The following is a 26,704-nucleotide window of genomic DNA, read 5'->3' on the forward strand; positions in this document are numbered from 1 at the left end:
ATATATATATATGTATATTTTGGGTTTCCCCATTTCTAGTGCAGAAGATTTCAAGTGATTACTGTATTCTGCTCTTTGCTTTTTTAATATCTTCTAAAAGTATATTCTGTTGCCCAGTTCTGTGATTAGGTGCAGCATGTAGAACCAAAGACAGGTATTTGACTAACTATTTCATTTGTTGTAGAACTTGGAATTACCACAGGCTTTTGTCTCCATATTGCTATCGCATATGAGCTGTTAATTTCTTGAGTCTTATCTAATTATTGCATTTTTGCTTTCCTCCAACCTTTTTACCTTGATCAAAGGTCTAGTTCTCTGTACATGGTAGAGAGGAGGGAAAAAAAAAACAACCCACAAACACCAAAACCAAAAGTGCAACACAAAACCAAAGAGCTTGCTGTGATTGTTGGCCTAAAGAATGCTGGGGAAAAAATAAAATTAATAGACTTCCTCCTTGAAAAGATTCTGAAAGTGAATAAATCTCTTTTTGATGGAGTATGTTGTATAACTGCTTAAGAAGTAACCAGCAGAATCTCTGCCTTTCAACCTTAAGGACATGCTGTTAGCTGCAGTAAATATTTAGGAGTCTAGACATGAAAATAAAACAGTAAAAAATGAATTTTGGCTTTCCACAAAGTAATAATGAACAAATTCTCAGTGGTGTCCTATTCTTACTGTGGAGGTGATAAAATGAATGTCTAATATCCATGCATTATCATTTGAAACTGGTTAAGTGTTGATGTAGGCGCCAAGAGTAAAATAGAACTGGTGAATTGAATGCAGAGTTAGTATCATTCCAATCCTATGGACAGGAGAAATAGTTAGAAGATAAAAATCTTAACAAGATAAACACTCATTAAATTAATCTAAAATATCACAAATTACAGTTAAGTACAGTTTTACTGGAATTTCAAATATATCTCTGTGCCTGTGAAATTGATGGAACAACAGTGATTTCTTGCAAGCTTTGAGGAAAGTTAAAAATTGCAAGAACAGCAATAGAAATTACTCCAGTGATCATAGGTACTAGTGATTAATTAATTGCTTCCCTTTTATAAGGGGCTTTAGAAGACTTCTGACAAGAGTGAAGTCCAGTATTTTGGGAGAGGTGACAGTAACTTGCATGTTAGAATGTTGCAAAACCATTTCATAAAATAAAGTTACTTGTTTTGAACAAAGGTCATTAAATCTCACAGATGTTTCTAATTAAAAGCAGCATGTGTGGTTGACTAAAATGCTGATAGTGTGATAGTATTAGGTAATTTAGATCCTTTTACTGCATGATGACTCATAGTATTCAGTAATAAGAAATAAATAAGAAAATTTAGTTGGAGATTCCCGATCTCAGACATTAGGAAATCAGAGATTCCCGAATTAGAGATTCTCAGGCTCTGGTTCATGGAGTTTGGGACCTGCAAGTTTCTGGAAAAGGCATATTAAATAGAAAACAAGATAGTGGCTTTCAAGTTTAAGATTTAGCCTTCAAGTCAGTGTGTTTACTGTGAAATTTTGACTGTAGACAATTACCAGTTGCCTGGCAGGATCTGCTTTTCCTAACTTAAAGAATATATTGTTATATTGTGGAAGTTCACTTTATAAACAGATTAAAGCTTTAAATTTATGTTTTCAGACAGATGATACTGACTGGGTGTGTGGCATTTGCTCGACATGTTGGACCAACACGTGTAGAAGCTGAGCTTTTACCACAGTGTTGGGAACAGGTAAGTGATTTTCTTGTGCTTCACGTTGGAAAATTAGTTAAAACTTCATAAATGTTGAGTTTAGTTTGTTTGAGGGGGAGGTTGTTTTGTTTTTCAGTGAATGGCTGTTCCAAGTATTTTTCAGAAAGATATCTGGATGCTCCTTATCTTTATTTTATATAACATTAAAAAGAACTCAGAAGCAGAAAATTTGTCAGACTATCTGGAGATCCTAATTACCTGCATATACCTGCATTTGATTGTTGTATTGAAATGTAGATATGCATATGTTCATCATCAGTGTTGTCTAACCTATTGCAGATACGTGCCTTTATAATTCATACTGTAATTTCCAGACTGTTGGAAATCAGTTTTCATTCCAAGATTGAATTAGCTGATTTTTATATTGTAGGAAGTCGCTTGGAACAGTGTCCCCACTTCATCTAGTTTAAATTCTCAAAGAGAAAATTAAAAATCAAAGTAGCTAGAAATACATCCCCTGTAGATGGGCGTGGTTTTATACCTGTAAGATCCGCCTGAAGTTTACATGTGACTTCTAGAATCACAGTGACCTTTTCCACAGATATTCTAAATTAATAGAAATAACTGATCTGCCAAACTGAAATGCTCTTACTGTTGCAGTTGAGGCAGAACAACAATGGTTCAGGTGAAAATGCATGGTATTTTCCTATCATAATGAAGAAAAGAGAGTTCATCATTGTCTAAAAGACTGAATAACTAAGTCATGGCAGAGTGGTGATGCTTGCTTTGATGGCACAGTCTTTCTAGTCTGATAATTGTCTACTGTTTCTTGCGTAACTCAGCCATCTGTGTTTCACAATAAAATCCGAGCTTTAATAGTCTTAATGCTTTCTGACAGTAGAAGTACATATTATGTGCAGCATTTGTGCTTATATGTATGACTGATGTATCTATTGATTAAAGACCCGTGTCAATAGTAGTTGAAAGCAAAATAAACCACATCTTGTTTTCTTAGTCTTTCTCATGAAATTTAAACAGTGTTTAAAAAAACTAGTCTCACCTCAGGGCACATCTTCATCATACCAGTTTCTTGCTAATTGCTGGTGCTCAAGAGAAACCAGTCCAACTGTAACAGTACAGCTTATCAGGCTGCCAAGCCATATGTCATCATGCATTTATTTAATGCAGTTTGCCAGACTTTGTTTGCAGTACTGAAACCAGGTCATTATTTTCTCTGGCAAAATACCAGCTGACAGAGTGAGCCAGCTTACAAGACTGAGTTTGTAGAAGGAACTCAAAAATACTCTGAATTTTCTACCTTCTCTCGGTAGATGCTTTAATCATGAAAGCATTCATGCAGCTTGTCTCCGACCAAAACCTATTTACAAATGCAAAGGCCTGGGCCCTCAGAAGACTCAGAGTTTTCATCCACACATTGTGGAGCTCAGAGTTACCAGGCTCGTCTTACGATCTTTGTACCTGGTCTTTGCAGCTCCACAGGTAGAGTTTGGTAGCTGTCTCAAATGAGTTTCAATCAAAGCTCTGTGAATACTAGAAGTTTCCTCAGAACTAGTGACCAGTTAATTGGCTTCCAAAATTCTACTACTGCTTATTAAAGATAAAAGGAAAAGAAAGATACCATTTACAGTTACGTTTAAGTTTCCAAGGACTAATAATCTTCCCTGAACAGAAAAATTCTGGAAATTTGGGTCTTTTTTCCTCCAGAGTGTCAGCATGTCTTTGCAGTATTAGAGGTGATATTTATTTTTCCTTGCCAGTCCACCTAATCCAGTTGAAACTAGTTTTTGCTGTTTTCCTCACGTAGGAAGAGCTCCAGAAGGCAAAGTGTACCTCTGTTACCAATAGGGAATTTGCATTTGGAAAGACAGCACATAAATCAAAGATACTATAAGTATTAAAGCAGCCTGTTGTGTTCCTATAATGTTTTTCCTCAATGTAATATTTTCTGGAAGTATGGACATTTCAGTTGCCCTACTGATGAATGAATACAAAGTAATGATAGACCCACTCAAAGAAGGTTCTCCCATGCTTGAGACTTCAGTTTAGTCCTGAGGCACAGATTTGTTCATTTGAGTCTCGTTCAAATGATCTTTGACACACTTCATTCTTGAGAGGGTTCTTGGTGATTTCAGATCAGAACAGTGAGAAAGCTGAAAACACTAATAGCACATCAGTGGTCAGAGTGCATTGTTCAGTGTGATGTGTAAATAAAATCAAGGTAAGAGGTTGTCCAAAGTTGATTTATTATTGTGTCTTCATCTGTAGTTTTTCCTAAGCCAGTAGAATTGAGAGAATCACAGAATGGCTGAGGTTGGAATGGACCTTTGAACATCTTGTAGTCCAAGCCCTCTGCTTAAAACAGTCAGCTAGAACAGGTTGCTCAAGACCAAGTCCAGTCTATTTTGAATATGTACAAGGATGGAAGTTCCGGAACATCTCTGGGCAATGTGTTTCAAGGTTTGGCCACCGTCTCAGTAAAACAGATTTTCCCATATTTGAGTTTGTGTCCATTTCCTCTTGTCCTTTCATTGGGCACCTCTGTGTTCTTTACCTCTCTGCAGATAGGTACAGATATTTATATGTACAGATAAGATCCCTCCTGAGCTCTCTGTTCTCAGCACCACACAATCCCAGCTCTCCCAGCCTCCCCCCATGTATCAGATATACCTATCTCTTAATCATCTTCACATCTCTCTGCTGGACTGGTTCCAATGTGTCTTTGTTTCTGCATCTGGGAAGCCCAGGACTGTATACAGCACTCCAGATGTGGTCTCAGCAGTGCTGAGTAGAGAGGGATAATCACTTTCCTTACCTGTTGGCAATGCTTATCCTAGTGTTGCCCAGGATGCCATTGGTCTTCCTTGCTAGAAGAAATGCATTCCTGGATCTGCTTCGTATCTGTCAGGCCTCCCAGATCCTTCTTTCCTAAACTGGCCCCCAGACTGTCCTGGTGCTTGGGAATTATTTCTGCTCAGGTTCAGGATTTTGAACTTCCCTCTCTGGAACTTCATAAGGGTCCCATTTGCTCATTTCTCCAGCCTGCTGAGGTGCCTCTAAATGGCAATACACCCAGCTGGGTACATCAGCCACTCCTTCCAGTTTTGTCATCTGCATACCTGGTTGAGGTACATTTTGTCTTGTCATCCAGGTCATTAATTAAGATATTGGCCCCAGAATCAACCCTTGGGGTGCACTAGTGGGGACTGGCCCCTAGCTGCAACTCTTTGAGCCTATGATTAGTTCAGACAGTTTTCCATCTACTTCTTTGTCCCTACCTACCTAGCACATACTTGATCAGTTTGTGAATGAGGATGTTACAGGAAACAGTATCAAAAGTCTTGCTGAAGTCAAGATTAAGGGTATTTACTGCTCTCCGTGTGTTCACTGAGCCAGTCCTCTCAGAAAGCTATCGGGTTGATCATGCATGGTTTTTCCTATATAAGTACATGCTGACTATTCCCAACCACCATCTTTTCCTTCATATGTTTGGAAGTGCTTTCCAGGATTAATTGCTCCAACACCTTGCCAGGAACTGGAGGCAGACTGGCCTGTGTTTCACTGGATCCTCTGTCTTACCCTTCCTGAAGATAACAGTGACATTTGCTTTTTTCCCATCCTCAGGAACCTCCCCTATTGGCACAACACTTCACTGATTGTCAAGAGTGGTCTTGCAATTGCATCAGCCAGCTCCCTCAGTGCAGTAAATAGTTGCACCACATGCATATCCTGTTTTATCTGACAGGATCAAACTATTCACATTTTCCTCTTACTGTTTTACCCTAAAATTTTTTATTCACAAAGTGTATCGAAACATATCTTATGTTTCATTGCACAGCCATTAAAACTGGTCATTACAAAGCTGACTCCACCAGGTTGCAAACTTGGTTCAGAAATATCAGTATTAAATCTGTAAGGCAGAATTTTTGAACAGCCTTTGAGTGGAAAGGGGAGGTAGCACAAGATCAGGAAGGTTCTTGGGAATGAAAACTAGTTTTAGTCACATTGTCGAGGCACAACATGTTTATGCTGGACTCAAGAGCAGAATTTCAACAGCATGCAAATACTTTTTGGCTTAGTACGCGTGTCTTTGACCCCGATTGCTCAGCAAGACCTAGGCAGCTGTGCTACACTGATTGACTCAGAGCGCTAGAGGGCACTTGTGTAGTTTTTAGAGGAATGACACTCCTGAAGAGCTACATAAGACAAAATATTTCATGATATACCAGCTCAGAATTTACTCGTATTCTTTAGAGTACAGCAGCCCATATGTCGCTTTCCACCTTTCTTTTTACTATATATACATATATGCTTCTCAAATTCTTCTCTTGCTATAAGCGGTGTTTTCTAGGACAACTAGAGAAGGTTGTATCTGCCTTGCCTATATTCCTCAGTGCAAGAGTTTGAGGCTGCTTAGAACCTATATGCAACTCCTACGGGCACAGTCAGTGTTTAGCTAAGAGATGCAAACATATCCCTCTGCTGCAGTTCATTCTAACCACATTTTGAATATTGGTTGCTGCAAAGCAAATAGCCATTCTGTTTCTCTTTACCAGATTAACCACAAATACCCAGAGAGACGGCTACTGGTAGCAGAATCCTGTGGAGCTCTAGCACCTTACCTTCCAGTAAGTATTGATACTAACTCTAAATACATTGCTAGTGAAAGCAAGGTGAAAATCTACTGCGTAATATAAACATCCTTTATAATTTTAAGTATTCCCAAGGCTGTATGTTATACATAAACAGTCACATTGTCTTCTACTTTATATCATATGTGAGATCCAATAAATCCCATTAAGGAGGAGTTAACTTATTATAAAGGAATACAGGTCGATCTATCTGTAAAATGTCTTCAAAAACAGTGTGTTCTGAAAAAACTCATCTTTCTGTAAAGATGAAGTAAAGATACTTAGGATCAATTAAGGAAATAATCTCTGAAAAAATAATTGGCACTCAATAATAGAGTTCTTCAGACACTGTGGAATGTTACATCAAGAGTGCTGCCAGTCAGAAGCAGCAAAATTTAGTCAGTGGAAAACTAGAATTTGAAGCTTCAGAGAGAGAGGAAAATAACCCAAATTAAAACCCACTTCTGTAATTTAGCCATGCATTGATTAAAGATTCTGTTTTAAGTCTAGACCAATAGTGGATTTTTGCAGCTAGTTATTTTTGGTTCCTTATGAATTAAAGGACGTGAGTTCTGTGGTTAATAGGACAAAAGGCTCTCTAATGAGGCTACTGACATTTTATATTCATCCATCTTCTATTGTGAAAACTGGAATGTGTAATATTCATGAAGGGATTTGTGCTTGGAGGAAGGGATTTTGTTTGTGAGTGTTAATAGGAGTGCAGATTATTTATAAAAATTGCTATAAGCTCACATTTCTTGTTTCATTGAATTTAACAAGGATGTTTCTTGTTTGCAAACAGAAGGAAATTCGTAGTTCGTTAGTACTTTCCATGCTGCAGCAAATGTTAATGGAAGATAAGGCAGATCTGGTACGAGAAGCTGTGATCAAAAGCCTTGGCATCATTATGGGATATATTGATGATCCAGACAAATATCAACAGGTATAATTTGGTTTGGGTTCTGTATGTATAAAATGTCTTCTGTCATTATTTGATGAATAGGGAGATGCATAATTTCATGGATTTTTTTATATCAAATCTTTCCAGATACTTTTAAAAATTTTGATGGTTTGTATGAATGTAGATTTTATTGTATCACCAAGACCAAAAAGGAAACATGTACTTACAAGTATCATTAGAACCTCGGGTATAAGCCTTACACAGAAGCTTCGCTAATAATTCATAATTTGCCTTCAAGAACGTACCACTTCATTGCCCACCTGCTACTGTTAGCCAATTTGATATCATCACTTGCTAACAGAGATTTGTATACTACAACAAAGCCTACTTGTAGTTCAACTTAATACTGCCTAATAATGTTTCAGATAAGTGAAAATTAAGAACTACTAATCCTGTTTTTGAAGGCAGAGTGGTAAAATGTGTTTGTATTAATTCTGATAACTTAACTGTAGAGAAATACTAGCAGGATCATTGAACAACCTACTGTTTACCTTTGTAGATGTAGTGGGAATATCTGTTGAACGGCCTCCATGTACTACCTTTTTTATTTTTATTAGTGTAAAGTTCTAAAAATAGATCATAAACTTTTCCTCATCTGTATGTTTTGTGTGGGAAACTTTAGCATAAATTTCAGGAAAATAATGATGGTTTTTTGTTTGTTTTGCCAGGGCTTTGAACTGCTGCTTTCAGCTTTAGGAGACCCTTCAGAACGTGTAGTTAGTGCAACACATCAGGTTTTTTTACCTGCTTATGCTGCCTGGACAACAGAACTGGGAAACTTACAGTTCCATCTTATACCTACGCTGCTTAATAAAATTGAAAAATTGCTCAGGGTATGTATTCATCTGTTTCTACATTGGAGAATTTTCTTTGCATCTTTATTACATATGCAGGCTTTTTTAAAAAAACACAAAAATGTAAATAATTTATACTTAATGTTCTATGGGGGAAATTTTTTCTGGAAATTCTTGTTGTAACTACATAACTTTCACTTGTCATTTGGAAGAAGGAAAAAAACCCAACATCAAAACCCCCCTAAACCAAACACATTCTTCTTTAACAGTGTCTTGCTTTGTAGCTCAGTAATAAAGTGCAGTGCAAAAAACACTTGCTTGAGGCTGTGACCAAATGATGTGTGTTCTTCTGAGTGCGTTTGCCCTATATATTAATTGGTTTTAAGCGTCTCACAGGGTCATTTCTAATGAAGTGCAATATTTATTAAACCAAAAAAATAAGTAGAATTGAATGGTTTCGTTAGGTGGTTTGCAATTATGAGTTAGTTTGTCTGCACAGTTGATTTGGTAGATATCTGGAAAGTTCTGGAAAATAGGGTGTCTCATAATGATCTAATACACTTAACCAGAATGCTTGTTTACAGAGTACAGGCCACTAATTCATTCAGTCTTTGGATGCATTGGTCTCTGAGATAAAGGATTTACATTTCCAAAATGTGCTGGAAGATGTTCTTTCAAAATATCAGTATGTTCATCGACATGAACTACTGAATGCCAAGGGCTATATTGCTTGAATCTTTTGAGCAGAAGTGTCTTAAGGGTGACAAGAGGATTTGGATAGTGACACAAAGTAAGCTTGTGGTTAGGATAAATTACTACATAATTAGTATCTCTGTGTAGAAGCTCATCACAAATGTGTTGATCTCTTGCCAGGGAATACATGCCTAAGCAACAGATCATCCAAACCAAAAACCTTAAGTAAATGTACTGTTTGTTTCAGGAAGGAGAACACGGCTTGGATGAACATAAGCTCCACATGTATCTGTCTGCTCTGCAGTCATTGATTCCTTCTCTGTTTGCACTGGTGCTACAGAATGCACCTTTCACAAGTAAGGCTAAACTTCAGGGAGAAGTACCACAAATAGAAGGTAAAACATTAATTTCTGATATGTGGTGTTTTAATGAATTTAAGTATAATTCAGGGACAAATCTCAAATCACTACTAACTGCAAAGGAAGAATTTCAGGAATCGTCCATAGTCCACATTTACTTGGGATTTGTGTGTATTTAAGGTTGCTACATAAACATAAGTTTCAGAATTTATGTGTAAACTTTAGATTTTTTTATTCCATGCTGTCTCTACAGTAATGATTTAAGTTTACATCCCCAAGCTTTTTTTCCTCATCCACCTGTTCTTTATGTATTTTGAACAACCCTAAAGACGACCTAGTTCCAACTGGAGAGCTAAATGGATCCTTTTGGATTCCTCCCCTCCCCCATATTTACTTGTCAGTGTTACAGGCAAAATGGCTTCTTTGTGCCCAGTGATATAGCTTTATGCAATCCAATGAGGATCTTGCAGTGGAATACTTTGTTGTCATAATACCCAACACAAATTGTGAAAAAACTACAGTTTTACCTTCTGATTTGCCTCTTAAATATTTTTTCATATTGGTGTTTCATAGCAAATCCTTAAGTAATGCTTCCTTTTTTCCACCATTTTCTACACTTGAGAGACCCGATTATCCCAAAAAAAGTTTTTATTTCATCTCTCATAATTTTTCTCTTCTTAAAAGATCAGCAATCCCAGCTTGTAGAATGTTTTCGCCTGTTATAAATACTTTTAAAAGATATTGGTAATACCTGCTACATGGTGATAATAGTGCTGTGTGTGAAGATGTAAAGAATGCGTAACAGCTTCAAAGGAGAATTTGGAAAGTAGCTAGTGGTACAATATTGCACGATATTCATGTGAAAATGTTAAACACACCGTAATAAAACTTGTTCAGCTGACTTGAGTCGTTTGAGGATGAGCACTTTTTCCCTGAGTAGCTGCTACTTAAATAAGGAATTCAATAATTTCAGGCTTCAGTGTAGTCTGACTGTTTCTTCCTTCACAAAAGTGGAGGAAAAATTCTGATGTACTTTGCACTAATCTAGTAGTGTTGCAGAAAATGCAAGCTTGCTTTCTTTAATTTCGCTGTAGGAAAGATTATGTTCTTGTTGCTTAATTTAATTGATGAATAATTTTAAGAATGCTTGACATGAATTGAGAATAATAAAAGCAGTGTTGGTATAGCAGGCTTTCCATCTCCAGATATTTTAATGGTCTAGAATTTTTTTTGAGGTCTTGCTTTTTACATGTAAATTATTCTTTTCTGGTAATTCAAATAGTTAAGGAGTTGGGGGAGGGAGTGTGGAGTGTCAAAAACTGCTTTATATGTAAAGGTTGGAGCAGTTAAATGATTGAAGTGTAACGACAGAAGTCAGGAAACTTTGCCTGCAAGTCACTCTACTGTAAATCTGTGTTGTGTTCTTTGGAATCGTAGAATTGTAGAATGGTTTGAGTTGGAAGTTGTCTTTAAAGACCATCTAGTTCCACCCACCCCACAGCAATAAGCAGGGACATCTTCAGCCACATCAGGTTGCTCAAATTCCCATCCAGCCTGACCTTGTAGATGCCCCATCCCTTGAAACGTTCAACCTCTCTGGGCAACCAGTTCCAGAGTTTCATCACCCTCATAGTAAAAATTTTCTTCCTTATATCTAGTTTGAATCTATCTTCTTTTAGTTTAAAGCTGTTACCCCTACTGCTATCACAACAGGCCCTACTAAAAAGTCTGTCCCAATCTTTCTTTAAGCTCCCTTTAAGTATTGAAAGGCCACAATAAGGTCTCCCTAGAGCCTTCTCTTCTCCAGGCTGAACAACCCCAACTCTCTCAGCCTGTCCTCAATAGGAGAGGTGTTTGATCCCTCTGATCATTTTGGTGGCCCTCCTCTGAACTCGCTCCAACAGTTCCGTGTCCTTCCTGTGCTGAGGACTCCAGAGCTGGATGCAGTACTCCAGGTGGGGTCTCATGAGAGCAGAGCAGAGGGGGAGAATCACCTCCCTTGACCTGCTGGCCAAGCTTCTTTTGATGCAGCCCCGGATATGGTTGGCTTTCTGGGCTGTAAGCGCACATTGTCAGCTCATGTCAGTTCCTTTCATCCACAAGTACCCGTAAGTCCTTCTCCTCAGGGCTGCTCTCAATCCCTTTAATCCCCCAACCTGGGGATTGCCCTGACCCAGATGCAGGACCTTGTACTTGGCCTTGCTGAACCTCATGAGGTTCACATGGGCCCACTTCTTGAGCTTGTTGCAGGTCCCTCTGAATGGCATCCCGTCCCTAGGTGTGTCAGCTGCACCACTCAGCTTAGTGGCGTTGCAAATTTGCTGAGGGTGTACTTGATCCCACTGTCTATGTCATTGATGAAAATATTAAACAGTACTGGTCTCCATCTGGACAGTGAGCCGTTGACCACTACTCTCTGGATGCAACCATCTAGCCAATTCCTTATCCACCAAATAGTCCGGCTATCAAATCTGTATCTCTCCAGTTTAGAGGGAAGGATGTCTTGGGGAACTGTGTCAAGGCTTTACGGAAGTCCAGACAGATGACATCTGTAGCTCTTCCCTTGTTCACTGATGTAGTCACTTCATCATAGAAGGCAACAAGTTTGATCAGGCAAGATTTGCCCTTGGTGAAGCCATGCTGGTGATAATTCCATAGTATCCCTGTACCGGTGGTTTTTTTTAAGTGAGGGTTATGTAATCTCTTTGGAGTTGGATCTAACTCACGGACTTTTAAAAAGCAATTTGATAACCTTACACAGAAGGCGCTAAAGAGTTTCAGACTTTCTTAGCTATCTTTATTGACATCACCTCCAAGGTATTTTCGTCTTCTTTTGTTCATGATCACTTGTTCTCTCCTGTTGCAGTCACTAGATTTCCCCGACCCGTATCACCTCTTCAGGATGTGTCCATCCTCATTGGAAGTCGCGAACAGTTAGCAGTGTTGTTGCAACTGTACGACTATCAGCTAGAACATGAGGGTACTACGGGCTGGGAGACTTTGCTATGGGTAGTCAATCAACTGTGAGTTAATTTATATCTTGTGATTCCTAATTTTAAAATGTGTCAAAATTAATAGTCCTTAAGCATAATTATGTTTAACAGTTATTAAACATAAGAGTTTTTAAAGTATGATTGTATTTAAGAATTATTAAAGAGAAAAAGATTGAATTTTTTTTTAGCCTTTTAAATTTTCATACTGAGTTGACTTGGATTTTATTCAGAAAATATCAACTATCTGTCAGAATGTACAGATAACTACTTGCTCCAAAAAATTGTTTCTTTCATCTTTGCACTAGTATGGTCAATTCTCTGTTCAAGTGAAGATTGTTGCATTTTGAGTGTCTCATGAAATACACTGTTCTGCAGTAACAGATGTTTAAAAATATAGGTCACACTTTCCTGGCACTTAAACCCTTCCTTTTTTAAAGGGTCAGGAATTGTACAGAACATGTAGATAATTCTATTAGAAGTGATAGTGCTGTCTGTGTGTGTATATATACTTCTTAACTTAAACAGTAAATCTATACAAATATAACTGGAAAGAAGCAAAATATCAGCATAGGGCTTAATATCCTTTTGTTTCCTGATTTTCAGGCTACCACAGCTTATAGAAATAGTTGGCAAGATCAATGTAGCATCAACTGCCTGTGTCCATGAGTTCTCTAGATTTTTCTGGAGACTTTGTAGGACATTTGGGAAAATTTTCACAAACACTAAGGTAAGATATTGCCTTAAATAAAGCAAGCCAAAAAAAGTAACTTGATAATATATATTCTCCATATTTATGGTGTGTCTGAATACCCACACTTTATGCGACCATTTTTATTTGCATATCACACTGATGCTTTTCCATAAGTACATTTAAACCTACTATTTTTCAACCTCTGTTTGCATGCTCTTGATTTCTGTTTTTAGCCATTTTAGAATAGCCTTCTCGTCTTGCCTAACAAGCAAGGGGGTTTTTTTAAACTGTATTCTTCATATTTGCTTTGTGAATGGCATAGACAGTGGGAGAGATCATCCTAATTCTAGTGATTAAACTATTTTCTTTCTTCAGAACAGCATACTGTTCAGTGTTTGTGGTGTACGTGAGTACTCCAGCCTGTAATTGAATGGAAATTTAAAATTAATGCTTTCTCTGCTTGAAATATTTTCTGTAGATGATATATAAACATTTTAATCGAGGAAATATATAATTTTTCTTAATAACTTCTGAATATAATTCAAAAATATTTTTACGGGAAATTGTAAAACAGAGTTAGCATTAGGTGCTGCCCTCCTAGAGGAAATTAAAACCAGTCTCTGATCTTTGAAAGCCATATCTGTAAGTGATCTTTCGAACCCTATAAACTATAAAGTTGTTGTGATACTGATTATCACTGCTGTATTTTGGAAGAGAGCACTTCATGGACAGCGAAATTATAAAACAAAACTTTTTTTTTTTTTTTACATATAGTTTTGTAAAACCATAGACTCTAAAGCCCAAATAAGCATATTTCCAAGAGACTTCAGCTTTTGGTATCAGGAGTGCTAAATACTGCTACCTCAGTGGGGGGGTACTCAACAGAAATTTTAGCTTTCTTATGTCATGCTTTCAATTTTCATAAAAGCTGGCTATGCTTTTCAAAGGTTTTTTTCTTTCTGTACCTTCAAAATGTCCTTTTTCTGTTTTTTTGGGTTTTTTTATTCTTATTTTTTTCCCTAAGCTAATTGATACTGGTAACAGGTTTCCTTACATGGGATTCATCATCCTTTGTATAGGTAAAACCACAGTTCCAGGAAATCTTAAGACTGTCTGAGGAAAACATAGGTAAGTAGATTTTTACTCAAATGAATAAAAATTGATCTTAACTATAACTGGGAAAAAACTGTCAATCTCTGGTTCAAATAACATTTGCAGACTGCAGTTTGGAAATATGTCATCTTTCTGAAATATTGAAAATCTAATCTTAACTCTGCAGTTGTAGATTGTGTGCATGTGTAAAGTACAAATGAAATCTCAAATCAAAATACCACTTGAGCATTATTTTAGCATGTGTGTCTATATGCATATATATAGATTCTTCATGCATCTGTAAAAAGGTGAATAGTACTTGTAATACACACATATAAATCTACCGTATGTGTATATATAGTATATGTGTCAAACACACATACATACATATATGTCCATATAAAACCTACATTCTTCACTGTTTCGTTAGATTCCACAGCAGGTAACGGAGTGCTAACAAAAGCCACAGTTCCCATCTATGCAACAGGGGTCCTTACATGTTATATTCAGGTAGGTGTGGTTTTTTGTTCCTTTTTAAACGTATAATAACATGTAAAAATTGTTCTATCAAAAAACCCTTACTGTTCTCCATGAAAACTTACAGTGCTCTTGTGGTTTGAAGATAGGTAGATAAGTGGGCAGCTGTAAACACATTTAAAAGCCAAGTTTTCTAGTCAGGTTGTCTACTGCATTTAGATGATATTCATCAGTGTTAAAATGTGAATTCAGTAAATCTTAAATTATATCTGGCATCTTCACTACTCTAAATCTCAGACATAGACAACTGCCATGTGGCTTTATCAAAAATATGAATGTTATTCTATAAATGGGTTCTTGGCCGTTTAACTGTGACCCCTGCAAACATAAATTTGCAAAATTTAGTGAAACAGATAAGCAGGTAGATCACCATTTTGGGCACAGTTGGAGTCTTAAAATTTTAGTGTTACCTAGTAGTAAAATAAACACTTCATAAATGATACTACCTAATCATCCAGTAACCAGCAGTTATGGAGTGGCATATACGTGGTTTACAAGAAAAAATAAATACTTGATCATCTCACAAATGTTTAGTGGACTGAGCAATCATGAAGTGTTAGGAACCATGAAAGTGCTTATGTACTCTTCTTATAAGTTTCTTCAGTAAAAGTATTTGGGTAATTTATGCACAAGTCTGTGCTCAGTTGATGAAATACAGTCTTCTCTTGTGTTTGTTTTGAAAGGTTCTTGTTCTTAAACCACATATTTGAAGTTCGTAAGAAGGTTGTTAAAGACTGGATCTAGTTAGTTCTCGTTCAGTTTGTCTCTTCCGTAGTTGCAGGTCGTCAAACTTCTACTACATTCAACATCGTACGCTCTTCTTTCAGGAAGAAGACCGCAAGCTGTTAGTTGGATTCTTAGAAGATGTAATGACTATGCTTTCACTATCCCATGCTCCTCTTGATAGCCTGAAAGCTTCCTTTGTGGAACTGGGGTAAAGAATCTACCTTGGAGTTGACTAGATCTAAATACATTAGAAGCTTTTATTAAAAGCTGTGATTTTAGTAACAGTGATGCTTTGGGTCAGCAAAACGTATACTTCATTTTTTCCTTTGTGTTTCACAACATTTAAACTTTTAATCTCTAGATTAGAACTGTGGTGGCAAAAAAATTCCGAAGTGTAAAAAAGAAACACCAAAAAACCCACAACAATCAGTCACTGAAGAAAAAATCAAAATTAATTTTCTATATTCCATACTATAATAATGTTTTCTAGATATGTATTTGCATTCAGTTCAGTGTCCTAGTTTATTGAAAATTACATTCTAAGTTTTTTTTTTTAAATAAACTTCAAAATGTAATCTGTTTCCTAGACACCAACATGTTGCATGTGCTTTAGAATGAGATAAATGTTGTGTGTCCTTCAGAAGAAAAAAATGTTGGACTTTAAGATTTGTTGAGCAAGGGTTTTTGAGACTACATATTCAGGGTTTAGGAGTATTTTTTTGTTTGATTGCCCAACTGTTTTCTTTTAGTGCAAACCCAGCTTATCATGAGCTGTTATTAACTGTCTTGTGGTATGGAGTTGTCCATACTTCTGCTCTTGTTCGATGTACAGCTGCTAGAATGTTTGAGGTAAGTGTTATCCAAACTTTTTTACACCTGTTTAAAACTAGAGTGTGTTTTTAAAAACTGTGGTTCAGATAATGTTGATACATTCTTAAAAATTACAAAAGGCTTAAGTTGTGTACTGTGTGATGGAGCAGGAACTTGTTGTGTGGTTGTTTCTGTAACTGTTCTCTGTTCAACACCACATCTTTGAGCAATTTGTCATTAGCCACTTGCAAGATGTTTACGTGGTAACTGTGTATGTGTTCTTTGATCTGCTGCTTGATTGTTGCATTCTGATCACTGCATGCTGAAAAACATTTTCCGATTATGAAAACGCATTTCATTGCTAAACTGTGTTCAAACCAGAATTAAATACGTTGTCGAATGTGTTTGCTTAGGTCTGAGATAAATGTAAACAGGCATCTCTCTGAGTTTTAACATTTGCTTTTGCAATTCAAGACATCATCAGTAGACTAATTCACAAGTTATAAGTTTTCAAGACTTGTGTATAATTGTAAAATTCACTTGCATTGTAATTCAAACTAGTTTCCATTGGTGCCAGATATGTTGGTCAAAACGTACATTGAACAAATTGTGTATTTTTTGTAAAAATTGAAACAATTTATGATTACTTTATTTGCCACATAGTGATAGCTTCATCTTTCCCTTAACATCTATAAATTTGTTCAGGGTAAAGACTGTTACATTTAACTAATAAGTTTGCCTTTACTTCCACATCATACCTTTGTTTCATCAAGCGTTAATTAAAAAAATGCATATACAGAAACTCTGGGACATACTCCAATTGCTGAGCAAACCTTTTTTTTTTTTGTGCATGTTAGAAAGACGTTTCTAATCACACTGTCCCAGTCAATTTCTTTCTTTTTTTGCGTTTCTTCCATATTTGACTCATTTGGATAGCTTTGCAGTGGACCTCTAGCTGAACCTACCACCTTATATCCACTTGTAAAAACAAATCTCAAGTCTTCCTCAGAAAAAAGAGTGCTGACGTGACTGTTAAGAGTTCTTTACTGCAACACTGCAAGCCATTGCAGATGAAGTGCTGAACAACCACATTAAGACATATCTGGAGGCTTCAGTTGAAAACATCAAACCTTTTCTTTTTTTTTTTTTTTGGTCTCTTCTGTCTCCCTTTAAAAAAAGGGAGATGGAAATTTTTGGTCACGCTTAAAATATTTGAGTTGTCATTTTGGTGGTTGGGTTTTTTTTTAATCTAACAAGAACATTGCTTTTTTTTTAATCATAATAATAAGCCTTTTTTAAAAAAATAAGCATTAGCCAAGCACGCGAAAGACTTCAGTTACAACAGGCTGTTGTCTTGGTTGCAGTTTTTTTTCTAATTCGACTGCATGTTGATTATTTTTGGGTGGTCCTGCATGCTATTTGACTTCTTTTATCCTAGTAGACTTCAGTTTTTACTAAAGCATATGCAACTTTGTTGCAGACACTTTTCTCCCTTGAAAATAGTATCATATTGCCACCTCCTTGATAGCCATAGCATACGTATTTGTACATGGCAATATGTAAATTTGGGAAGTCACCTGTGTAAAGAAGTGGTAGTAGCGGGTTTTATTTTTGGAAGATTCCTTCATTCAAGGAATATCTGACATCTCAGAGACTGCTGAACGGCAGAGCCCAGCAATTAGATAATAAGATAAAGAGTATGTCACTTGTAGGACAGCGCTATGAGAACTATAAAGAGTCTGAGCAGCACAGTGGTCTGTACCTGTACATCAGCACGGAGACTGCTATGATTTGGGCCTGCCAGACTGTGTAACCAAACCATTACCGTCTGTTAAGGACTGGAAGGACACAGAAGTGATTTGGAGCCATGGTACCCCTTCTCTCCTTTGGGGGCAGGAGGCTTTGTGCTACCATTTGTAAGGTGTAATAAGCATAAGCAACGATCACACACTGACCTAGAGGAATCAAAACAGGATAAAAATTTACGTTGTGTGTCTCACTGTGACCTTACATGCTGCTGCAGGGCTTTGCCTGTCCAGCTGATTCTGTTGCTTCTGTGTTAATGTTTTCTGTCAGTAGTTTCCCAACTGAATGTTGATGCAAACAGATTTGATTGCTTCTGGTTTGAACATGAAGTGCATAGTTGAGTTATAGGCTTTGTTGGTCTGTTTAGGTTCAACGCTAGGAACACTTATCTTCAGAATGACACTTGAATTATAAAGCATGTGTTATTTTCTGTAAGACAGAATGATGCTGTTTACCATGCTTTACCGTAATTAGAAGTATGGCAGGCCACATAGTCATGAAGCTGAGATCATTCTAAATTGTTTGCTAATTATACAAATCCCAAACTTTTTTTTTTCCAAAGCACTAGATTACCTCTAGGCTTTTCTCAAAAATTGAGATTAGTAAAGAAAACTCAAGTCCCTGTCCGTTAAAAATTGAAAATAGTAAGTATTCTCTGCTTTCATCAGTGTGAAAATCGGTAAATCTGTGTATGAGAGTAAGATCCTTCTAGTCAATGAGCTGTGTCCTTATAAGCTGTTTGAAGAGTTAGCCCATAAGCTCAATACATCAGCATTTTAAGTTGTTGACACTGTAAATAATCTTGAAATGTATTACTGTTAAAATTTAGTAGTTGAACTGACATTTCTAGTACTTTTTGAATAACAAATACAGGAAGTTGCAGCTTCCCCCCTCCAGGTGCTTTGCAGGAATAATGCATATTTTCTTGCACAGCTTAACAATGCTCTCCCCATCCTTCCTTCTCCAGTTATTATCTGCAAGGCCACAGTCTGTTCAGGGCATGTGTGCACCTGTGCATGCATGCACATACATGCACACACAAATATTGCTTAATAAAAATTACCTCTTTCTGTAGAAGGCTTCTGGATAGTCAGGTTCCTTTCTGTCTTTCACAATTTACTTAAGTTGAGTTTTAGGTTCAGAGCTGGTAAAACAGGAATGCTCAAACAAATAGGACAGTGTAAAACCTTCTCTAGTTAGAGGGTGTAAATATTGCCTGGTTTTAGTACTGCGTAATATACTGACGCTACTGCTTTCCCCTAGCCCTATGGATCTAACATGTTCTCACGTTACGCTGCTGGGGGAAAAAAGCATAGAATTTAATTTGTGTTCATTATGTAATTTGAGTAATTAAAATATAGTTAAATATTAAAAAGACACTTCAAATTTCTCACAGAAACTACTGATAAGCTTTTTATGTTTATCTCCTAAAACCAGAAAATATATACACACTTCTTTGCATGAGATACAAAATGGAAAGATCAAGGCTTTCCCTTTTTTATTAATGCAAATAAAAAAAACCCGTTTTGCTGAATATGGAGAGAGTTTGGAACTTGTCATATTTGAAAATTTGTAGATTTTCATACGTAGAAAACATATAAAGGGCATCTGCTACATGTGCAGCAAATGTGTGCTTATGTATAGCTACATAAGTAATGTAAAAAAAATCAACTGGGGACATCTAAATTCGAACAATTTTCACATATTTAAGGGTAATAACTTTCACTGTCATCTCAGTTTTTAACATTTGGGATTTATTCCAACAAAGACATCTCTTCCTTAGTTTGCAAAAAGAGTTGGTGAAATACATTTCATGGATAATCTAAGGGTTCTCCATTTTCTGCCTGCACAGACCAGCAAGGGAAACTTGTCAAGTTTCACTGCTTGTATGGGAGTGATATCTAAAATAATTCCGAAGGACGTTGAGGAAAGCTTAGTGGCATCTGGGAAGGTGCTGTTTGTCACATTGTAAAAGGACTGAAAGATATCACTCAGTGCGGCAAGACTACATGTGTTTGGCCTAGCTAAAGACATCTATTTTGCATGTGACAGCCACCTACTGTAACAACTACCATTCTGTTGAGTTAGGAACAGCATTTAGGTTAAACTGTCAAAGTCCAATTAGCATCACTTGAATATTTCGTTATACATCATTATGTGTATAATTATAATACATAATTATATTAGTATTTGAATTATAGTACGTAATTATGTGCTAAACTTTTGAGAGTTCAAGTTTTAAAATAGCTGAAAATTCAGAAAACATCATCATATGTTGAATTTTTCAGGTTTATGCTGATTGACAGACCACTTCAGCTTTCTTCATGCCTTTGCATATATGAAACACTAGTGTAGCAGTATTTGCTTAGCTTCTAATTTTGGTTTGCTTTTTGTGTTTTTTCTTTCTCTCTCTCTTGGTTGTGCCGTTCTTCTTCCCATGGTACTGTGCTCGCTCTTTCCGTGCATCACCTGTGATACCCCCCTGCTCCGACCATTCAGCTGTTGGTGAAGGGGGTACATGAAACTCTAGTAGCTCAGAGAGTTGTTCCTGCTCTCATTACTCTCTCCAGTGACCCTGAAATGTAAGTTTCCTGACTGTCTTACATACCTAGCATCCCTCTTAATACTTAAGAAGAAATAACCATCAGTTCTGTTTCTTATTCTAGCTGAACAAAAATTGAATTAGTTTTAAACAAATGTAACTTTTAAATCACTTATTTGTAAATAAAAGGGTTTACTGCAACATCTAGAACTAAACTGGATAAAAGTGCTGAATAGACTTGAAATAGAAAACTTAAATCAATGTTACTTCATTTTGGGTTTTTTTTTTTTTTAAATTAATCATATTCTCAGTTTTGAAATTTGTTTACATTTCTAGCAGAAAGCCGGACATTAGTATTTCCTGTAATGCTATCAGCTTTACTACTGCAAAATTAAATATTATTTGCATTACTGAAATGCAAAATAGTTTCAGTTGTATCTAATTTGTGATAGACAACCATAGTACTTCATTTCCTGGACATTCTGATGTGATATTTCTTTCAAGCTAAGGAGGGATGCTTTGCTAATCTCACTAACAGGTTGTTGCTAATAAATGCTATAGCATGAACAGAGTCTTAATCGTTTTAATGTCTTGTATGGGTGACTAAACCAAGACAAAACCCAAGAGTCTGCCTGCCCATCCTCAGTCACAGCTAACCCAGTTCTTCAAGTTTACCAAACCATTTTTTATTGCATGTTGACTGGTTTACAGCTGACTCTTCGAGGCATGAGTGAAGCCTTAGTTGACAAGCGGGTTGCTCCGGCCCTTGTTACCTTGTCCAGTGATCCTGAATTGTGAGTTTCAGATTGAGACCTTGAGTTAATCCTGTCTGTCTTTCCTGGTCTGCTTTTTTTGTTTTGTCATTACCAGAAACTAATGTAAGTTAAAGTACTAATTTTTAAATTGTGCTTTATTTTTAATTAATTGTATTCTTAATGTTTAATACATCTTAAAGACTCTACTTTTCTGTTGTAGTTCAGTAAGGATTGCAACAATTCCTGCTTTTGGGACCATCATGGAAACTGTTACTCAGAGGGAGGTAAGACCCTGTTGTGAGGCTGTTGTTTTTGTAGCATAAGAAGTGTGTGATTATTTTGTTATAAATCCAGAAATCCAGTAATTTATTAATGAACTTGGAGGGAAAAAAAATGCAGCTTATAAATTTTTTATTATTTCTTCCTTTGTTGTATCCTCTTCCAACATGGCTTCCAGTTTTGCAATGGTCTTTTTTTTTTCTTTTGTTTTTTTTTGGAAACAAACCAGCCCTCTTTTAACTAAATAAACCATTTCCTTCTAAATATTAACCCAAATATAAACAAAGGAAAACAGATATGTAGAGGGAGAGGCCTGTTCTAGAAGATGGGAAATCCCATGCTGAAAATGTTCTTTTAAAACATTCTCCAATACAGTTGAGAAATACAAGTCCATTATTTCCAAATAAAATTGCTTTGCTTTAAAATGCGAACCAAAATGTCATGGTGGTATATAGTTACCTCCACATAAGTATATTGTAGCATTTTAGGTGCTTTAGGATATCCTGCTTGGCTTCCAGCTACTTCAGAAGGGTACAAGACTCTTGTAGTTCCTGTCATATCTGCTGGTTTAGCCCGTAGTGTCCAAAATGGCATTAAAAGACATAATAGTGACATAACTGAAATTATCCTTAAAGATACTATAGATACTCAGTTCCTCCTTGTTTAATAAATGATGAAACTTTGGTAATAGATCATAATTCTGAAAAAGACATCCAGGATTCTGCTGTGTAAGCAGTAGAAATACTATATTTTGCTTTATATAATAACAGTAAAATCAAATTTCTTCTTAAAGTCCTTGCAGCTTCTTGCAGAGCTTGCATTCTTCCTGTAATTTCAACATATTCTGAAAGAATGTGCTTGAGGAAATCTAAGTAAGAAGTCAGTGATGACTCACAAGTACTTGGAAGATGGTTAAGTTACAATTTTGTAGCTTGGAATGCATGCCTATAATCAATTTGGGAAGAAAACTGTTTTGTTCCCACACAAAAATTACTGTATCCATTGCACTAATTATAATAAGCCTTAGAGTACGGAGGTGATATCACCTTCCAAAATGTATCAGAAAATGTTATTTTTACAGCTTTGAGTGCAAATTAAATACGTACGTCATCTTAGATATATTTGTGTTTTCAGTAGCCTTTAGTTGACGAAATCTTTTTTATTCCATTGATTTTATGATGCTTACTTTTGCATCTCTCAGAAAATTTTTCAGCATACTAGTTGAGATATGTTACCAAAAAAATAGTTAATTCAGTTCTAATTAAACAGGAAAACTCCAAAGATATTAAAAGGGAAATTTTAGCAGCAGGTAGAAAATGTATCACAACCAAGGAAACCTCAGGAGGAAAGACGAGCTATATGGAAGCACCTGTCTATAGTTAACAGTGTTTTAACCTGATCTATCTTTAAGAGTCTTTAAAATGTAGAACTGTGTTGAAGAGTTTGGAACATCCTGTCAGAAAAAACTGTTAATTAACAGAAGGTACAAGGCTTATCACCTGAAATACAGAGAATTTTAGACATACTCTGAACTGACCATAATGGTTTCTAGCATCTTCATTGTTTTGTGTACTTTTTATTTCTCTGTGAATATTTAAGCTTTTGGAAAAAAAGAAAATGCAGCTGGCATCTTTCCTGGATGACCCTCAGTATCAAGACCAACATTCTTTACATACAGAAATCATAAAAACATTTGGAAGAGTCGGACCTAATGCTGAGCCCAGATTTAGAGATGAATGTAAGTTGCATCAGTGGGAAGATGCAGTCTTCCTCTTTCTGTCCCAAAGCTAATAGTATGCTGGTTGCCTTGATTTTTTTTTTTTTTGTCTTTATAAAAAATTTGCTGAAAACTCTTGGGTTTAGAGTTCAATATGTCCCAGTATTTAAGACTCCACTAATAAAATTTTGACTTTAGCTAACACTGATGTGTATACAGAACACCAGCGCATGGTTGACTTTACCTAATACTGATGTGTATACAGAACACCAGCGCATGATGATGAATTATTTCAGAGCTGGCAGGGACTGGTCACTTTGCTGCAGAGCAAATTTGAAGTTGTCTTTTTTTTAATTACTTGACATGTAAAATGCCTTCCTCTCACCCCCTCCATCATTGCTTCACCCCCTGCTGGCATATAAATTTCAAGTATTCCATACATCTTAAGTGTAAGTGCATCTCAGATTAACAAAACAGCTTTTTTTCATGGCCCTGAAATGTAAAGCATGTGGAAGAGCAAAGTCAAAATTGCTACTGTCTTAAAGATAGTTGTAAACAAAACATGAGGAGCTGTCATGCCTCCCAGCTGCAGGTGTGTTGTTTAGCAGGCTGAACTCATTAGATAGGCTTCCTCTGTAGTCATTTAAGTTTTCTCATCTATATCTGTCACTAGCTTATCAGCTGTATTTATAACATAGAAGCATATTGTAGACAACTTTAGCAGTAGGAGACTAATAATATTGCAAAATATTTTCTGTAAACTGTTACTATTTCAAAGGTACTCTGAGGTACCTTTTTATTCTAGGTGGTGTTACCACAGTTTATCTCAAGTTTGAGTCAGTCAGTTAAATCCACAAGGGCAGTCCATCAAAAGCCATTATTTGCAGTTCTTGTTCCACACTGATGTATGATGCTTCAGGTGCCTGTGATTGCCACTTAGCAATTGTTTAATGCCAAATAAGTCTACGGAAAGCAATTTCAAATACTTATTCCAGTATTTACTTTTACAGTTGTTATTCCACACTTGCACAAGTTAGCCTTGGTCAACAACCAGCAGTCTGTGGATTCGAAGAGACTGGATATCGCTACCCACCTGTTTGAAGCCTACAGTGCTCTTTCCTGTTGTTGTATCCTTTTCTTTGTTAGGGGAAGTTTAGCTGTTAATTCTCTGCTGGGGGGAGAAGATTAATACTTCAGAAATAGCTAAGTTTGTCTTTGCATGTGTGATGTAAAGCTTGATCTGCTCAGTATAAAAAAAGAAGTTTTCACAGAAGGTAGATCTGGTGGGTTAACCTTGCCAGATGCCCACCCACCAAGGTGCTCTATTGCTCCCCTCCTCAGCAGGACAGGGAGGGGAGAAAATAAGATGCAAAAAAAACCTCATGGGTCAAGATAAAGGCAGTTTAATAAAGAAAAAGCAAAGGCTATGTGCAGAAGCAAAGGAAAACAAGATTTGTTCTCTACTTCCCATCAGCAGGCAATGTCCAGCCACTTCCCAGCAAATAGGGCCTCAGTATGTATAGCGGTTGCTCCAGAAGACTAATGTCATAAAAATGAATGCCCCCTTTCTCCTCCTTTCTCTTAGCTTTTATTGCTGAGCAGATGTCATGTGGCATGGAATACCCTTTCGGTCAGTTGAGGTCATCTGTCCTGGCTGTGTCCCCTCCCAAGATCTTGCCCACCCCCAGCCTGCTGGTGAAGGGGGAGTGTTGGGGAGACAGCCTTGATGCTGTGTGAGCACTGCTCAGCAGTAGCCGAAACACTGGTGTTATCGACACCTTTCTAGCTACCAGTGCAACACACAGCACTGTGAGGGCTGCTATGGGGAAAGTTAACTCCATCTCAGACAGACCCAATACAGTGGAAGTGATAGATACTTTGGGAAAAAAAAAAGGTACAAAAACAAAGCCTGTGATCTTAACCAGTAAATTAAGAAAAACTATTAAAAGAATGGTATGGATGTATGAAATACATTAAGTTAAATAAGTTTAAGATCTTTTTGCTTTTTTATTAGTCATGAAGTGTCAAATGCTGTTCTATTTTATTGGGTTGTGCTGTTGTAGTTTGTCCCTGTATTCAGTAAAATAACATTATCAGAAGACCAAAAAAAAAAAAAGTATTAATTTCAGAAGACAATCCTTATAATACCTTAACAACCTGGGTTTTAGTTATTTCAGAGGATTTAATGGTCAGTCACTTTTTACCAGGACTTAAGTGTTTACGAACTGACATGGAACATCTCTCGCCAGAGCATGAGGTGAGCAGCTATGTTAACTGAGTATGAGATGCAGGTCGCAGCAAAAGTTGAAATGTAATGGTTTTTAAATCCAGAACGTATGGAGCGATACTCCTAAGTGGTGTCAAAACATAGCGTTGAGGGTTTTTTTTCATCAAAACAAGGATACGCTTAAAATCAGTGGCCACAATATATCCAAGGAAATGCAGATGAAAATTGGTAGAATGCAGGAGAGAGATGATAGGCAAGGATGAGGAAGGTGTAGTCCTGAAATACATGGGATGCATTTCTTACGTGGACTACCATGTCCAGTTCTGGCTTCCCAGTACAGAAGCATGGACCTACAGGACAGAGTCCAGCAAAGGGCCATAAAGACGATAAAGGGACTGGAGCATCTCTCATAGGAGGAGAGGCTGAGAGAGCTGGGACTGCTCAGCCTGGAGAAGAGAAGGCTTTGGGGGGTGGATCTTATCAGTGTATATATATGCTTGAAGAGAGGGTGCAAAGAGGATGTAGCCAGGCTCTTCTCAGTGGTGCCCAGAGGCAATGGCTACAAACCGAAGTACAGGAGGTTCACCCTGAACATCAGGAAACACTTTTTCACTGTGAGGGTGACTGAGCCCTGGGGCAGGTTGCCCAGAGAGGTTGTGGAGTCTCATCCATGGAGATATTCAAAAGCCATCTGGACACAGTCCTGGGCAACTAGCTCCAGATGGCCCTGTTTAAGCAGGGGGTTGGACCACAGATGACCTCCAGATGCCCCTGCTGACCTCAACCACTCTGTGATTATGTGAATTGTAAAAAGCAGGTTATAACAAGCAGACAGGACAACATGGGAGCTAACAAGATCTTCTTTGGTAGAAGGAGCTTAGAGAGAGTAGCAAAAGAGAAGAGTTAGCAGGAGAAGCTGACTTGAGAAACTTGAAAATCTTGGCCATGTGTCTGTGCGCATTTTTGTAAACACTTGAAGAGGATGGACAGTAACAGAGATTGAAACACATAGATATTAAGTCAGGAGAAGAAAATGAGAGACGTAGTTCAATTGCATGTTGGGAAAATCTTGACAGTATGAACATATCAAATGATGGAGGAAAAATGTAATCAAAATGTACAAAGGAATGTATTTCTGGATTTTGAAGGTTAATACTGCACTTTAATGGATTACTTTGTAGTTGAGAAAAATATTACGTTTGCAAAAGTTATTTGAGATGACTATATGCTTCTAGGAGTTCTAAGCTCTTATACTTGGTAACAAAGTCCCTTCTTTCAGTTATATTTTCAGTCTAATAGCCTATAGTCTTATTCTTTTATTTTCTGTATATTATTATTTTATGTAATTTACAACATGTGGAACTGGAGGTGAATTGACTTGAGGACCTTTC

General features: G+C 36.9%; 1 protein-coding gene across 1 annotated transcript in view; it reads left to right on the plus strand.

Annotated features, from left to right (window-relative positions):
- Positions 1-1,630: 1,630 nt before the first annotated feature.
- The window catches only part of KIAA1468 (KIAA1468 ortholog), a gene marked incomplete at its 5' end in the record, with an annotated part of 35,396 nt that continues 10,322 nt past the window's right edge, over positions 1,631-26,704 (plus strand). Inside the window, 16 exons of the mRNA XM_010082943.1 lie at positions 1,631-1,721; positions 6,257-6,328; positions 7,134-7,274; positions 7,961-8,125; positions 9,027-9,174; positions 12,005-12,161; positions 12,735-12,858; positions 13,902-13,950; positions 14,345-14,424; positions 15,279-15,385; positions 15,927-16,026; positions 21,047-21,129; positions 21,311-21,374; positions 22,969-23,107; positions 24,097-24,213; positions 25,255-25,343. Of these exons, the coding sequence (XP_010081245.1) occupies positions 1,631-1,721; positions 6,257-6,328; positions 7,134-7,274; positions 7,961-8,125; positions 9,027-9,174; positions 12,005-12,161; positions 12,735-12,858; positions 13,902-13,950; positions 14,345-14,424; positions 15,279-15,385; positions 15,927-16,026; positions 21,047-21,129; positions 21,311-21,374; positions 22,969-23,107; positions 24,097-24,213; positions 25,255-25,343 (1,726 nt within the window). The remainder of the gene's footprint in view (positions 1,722-6,256; positions 6,329-7,133; positions 7,275-7,960; positions 8,126-9,026; positions 9,175-12,004; positions 12,162-12,734; positions 12,859-13,901; positions 13,951-14,344; positions 14,425-15,278; positions 15,386-15,926; positions 16,027-21,046; positions 21,130-21,310; positions 21,375-22,968; positions 23,108-24,096; positions 24,214-25,254; positions 25,344-26,704) is intronic.

This window comes from Pterocles gutturalis, unplaced genomic scaffold (genome assembly GCF_000699245.1).
Source record: "Pterocles gutturalis isolate BGI_N339 unplaced genomic scaffold, ASM69924v1 scaffold10990, whole genome shotgun sequence".
Taxonomy (NCBI): Eukaryota; Metazoa; Chordata; class Aves; order Pterocliformes; family Pteroclidae; genus Pterocles; species Pterocles gutturalis.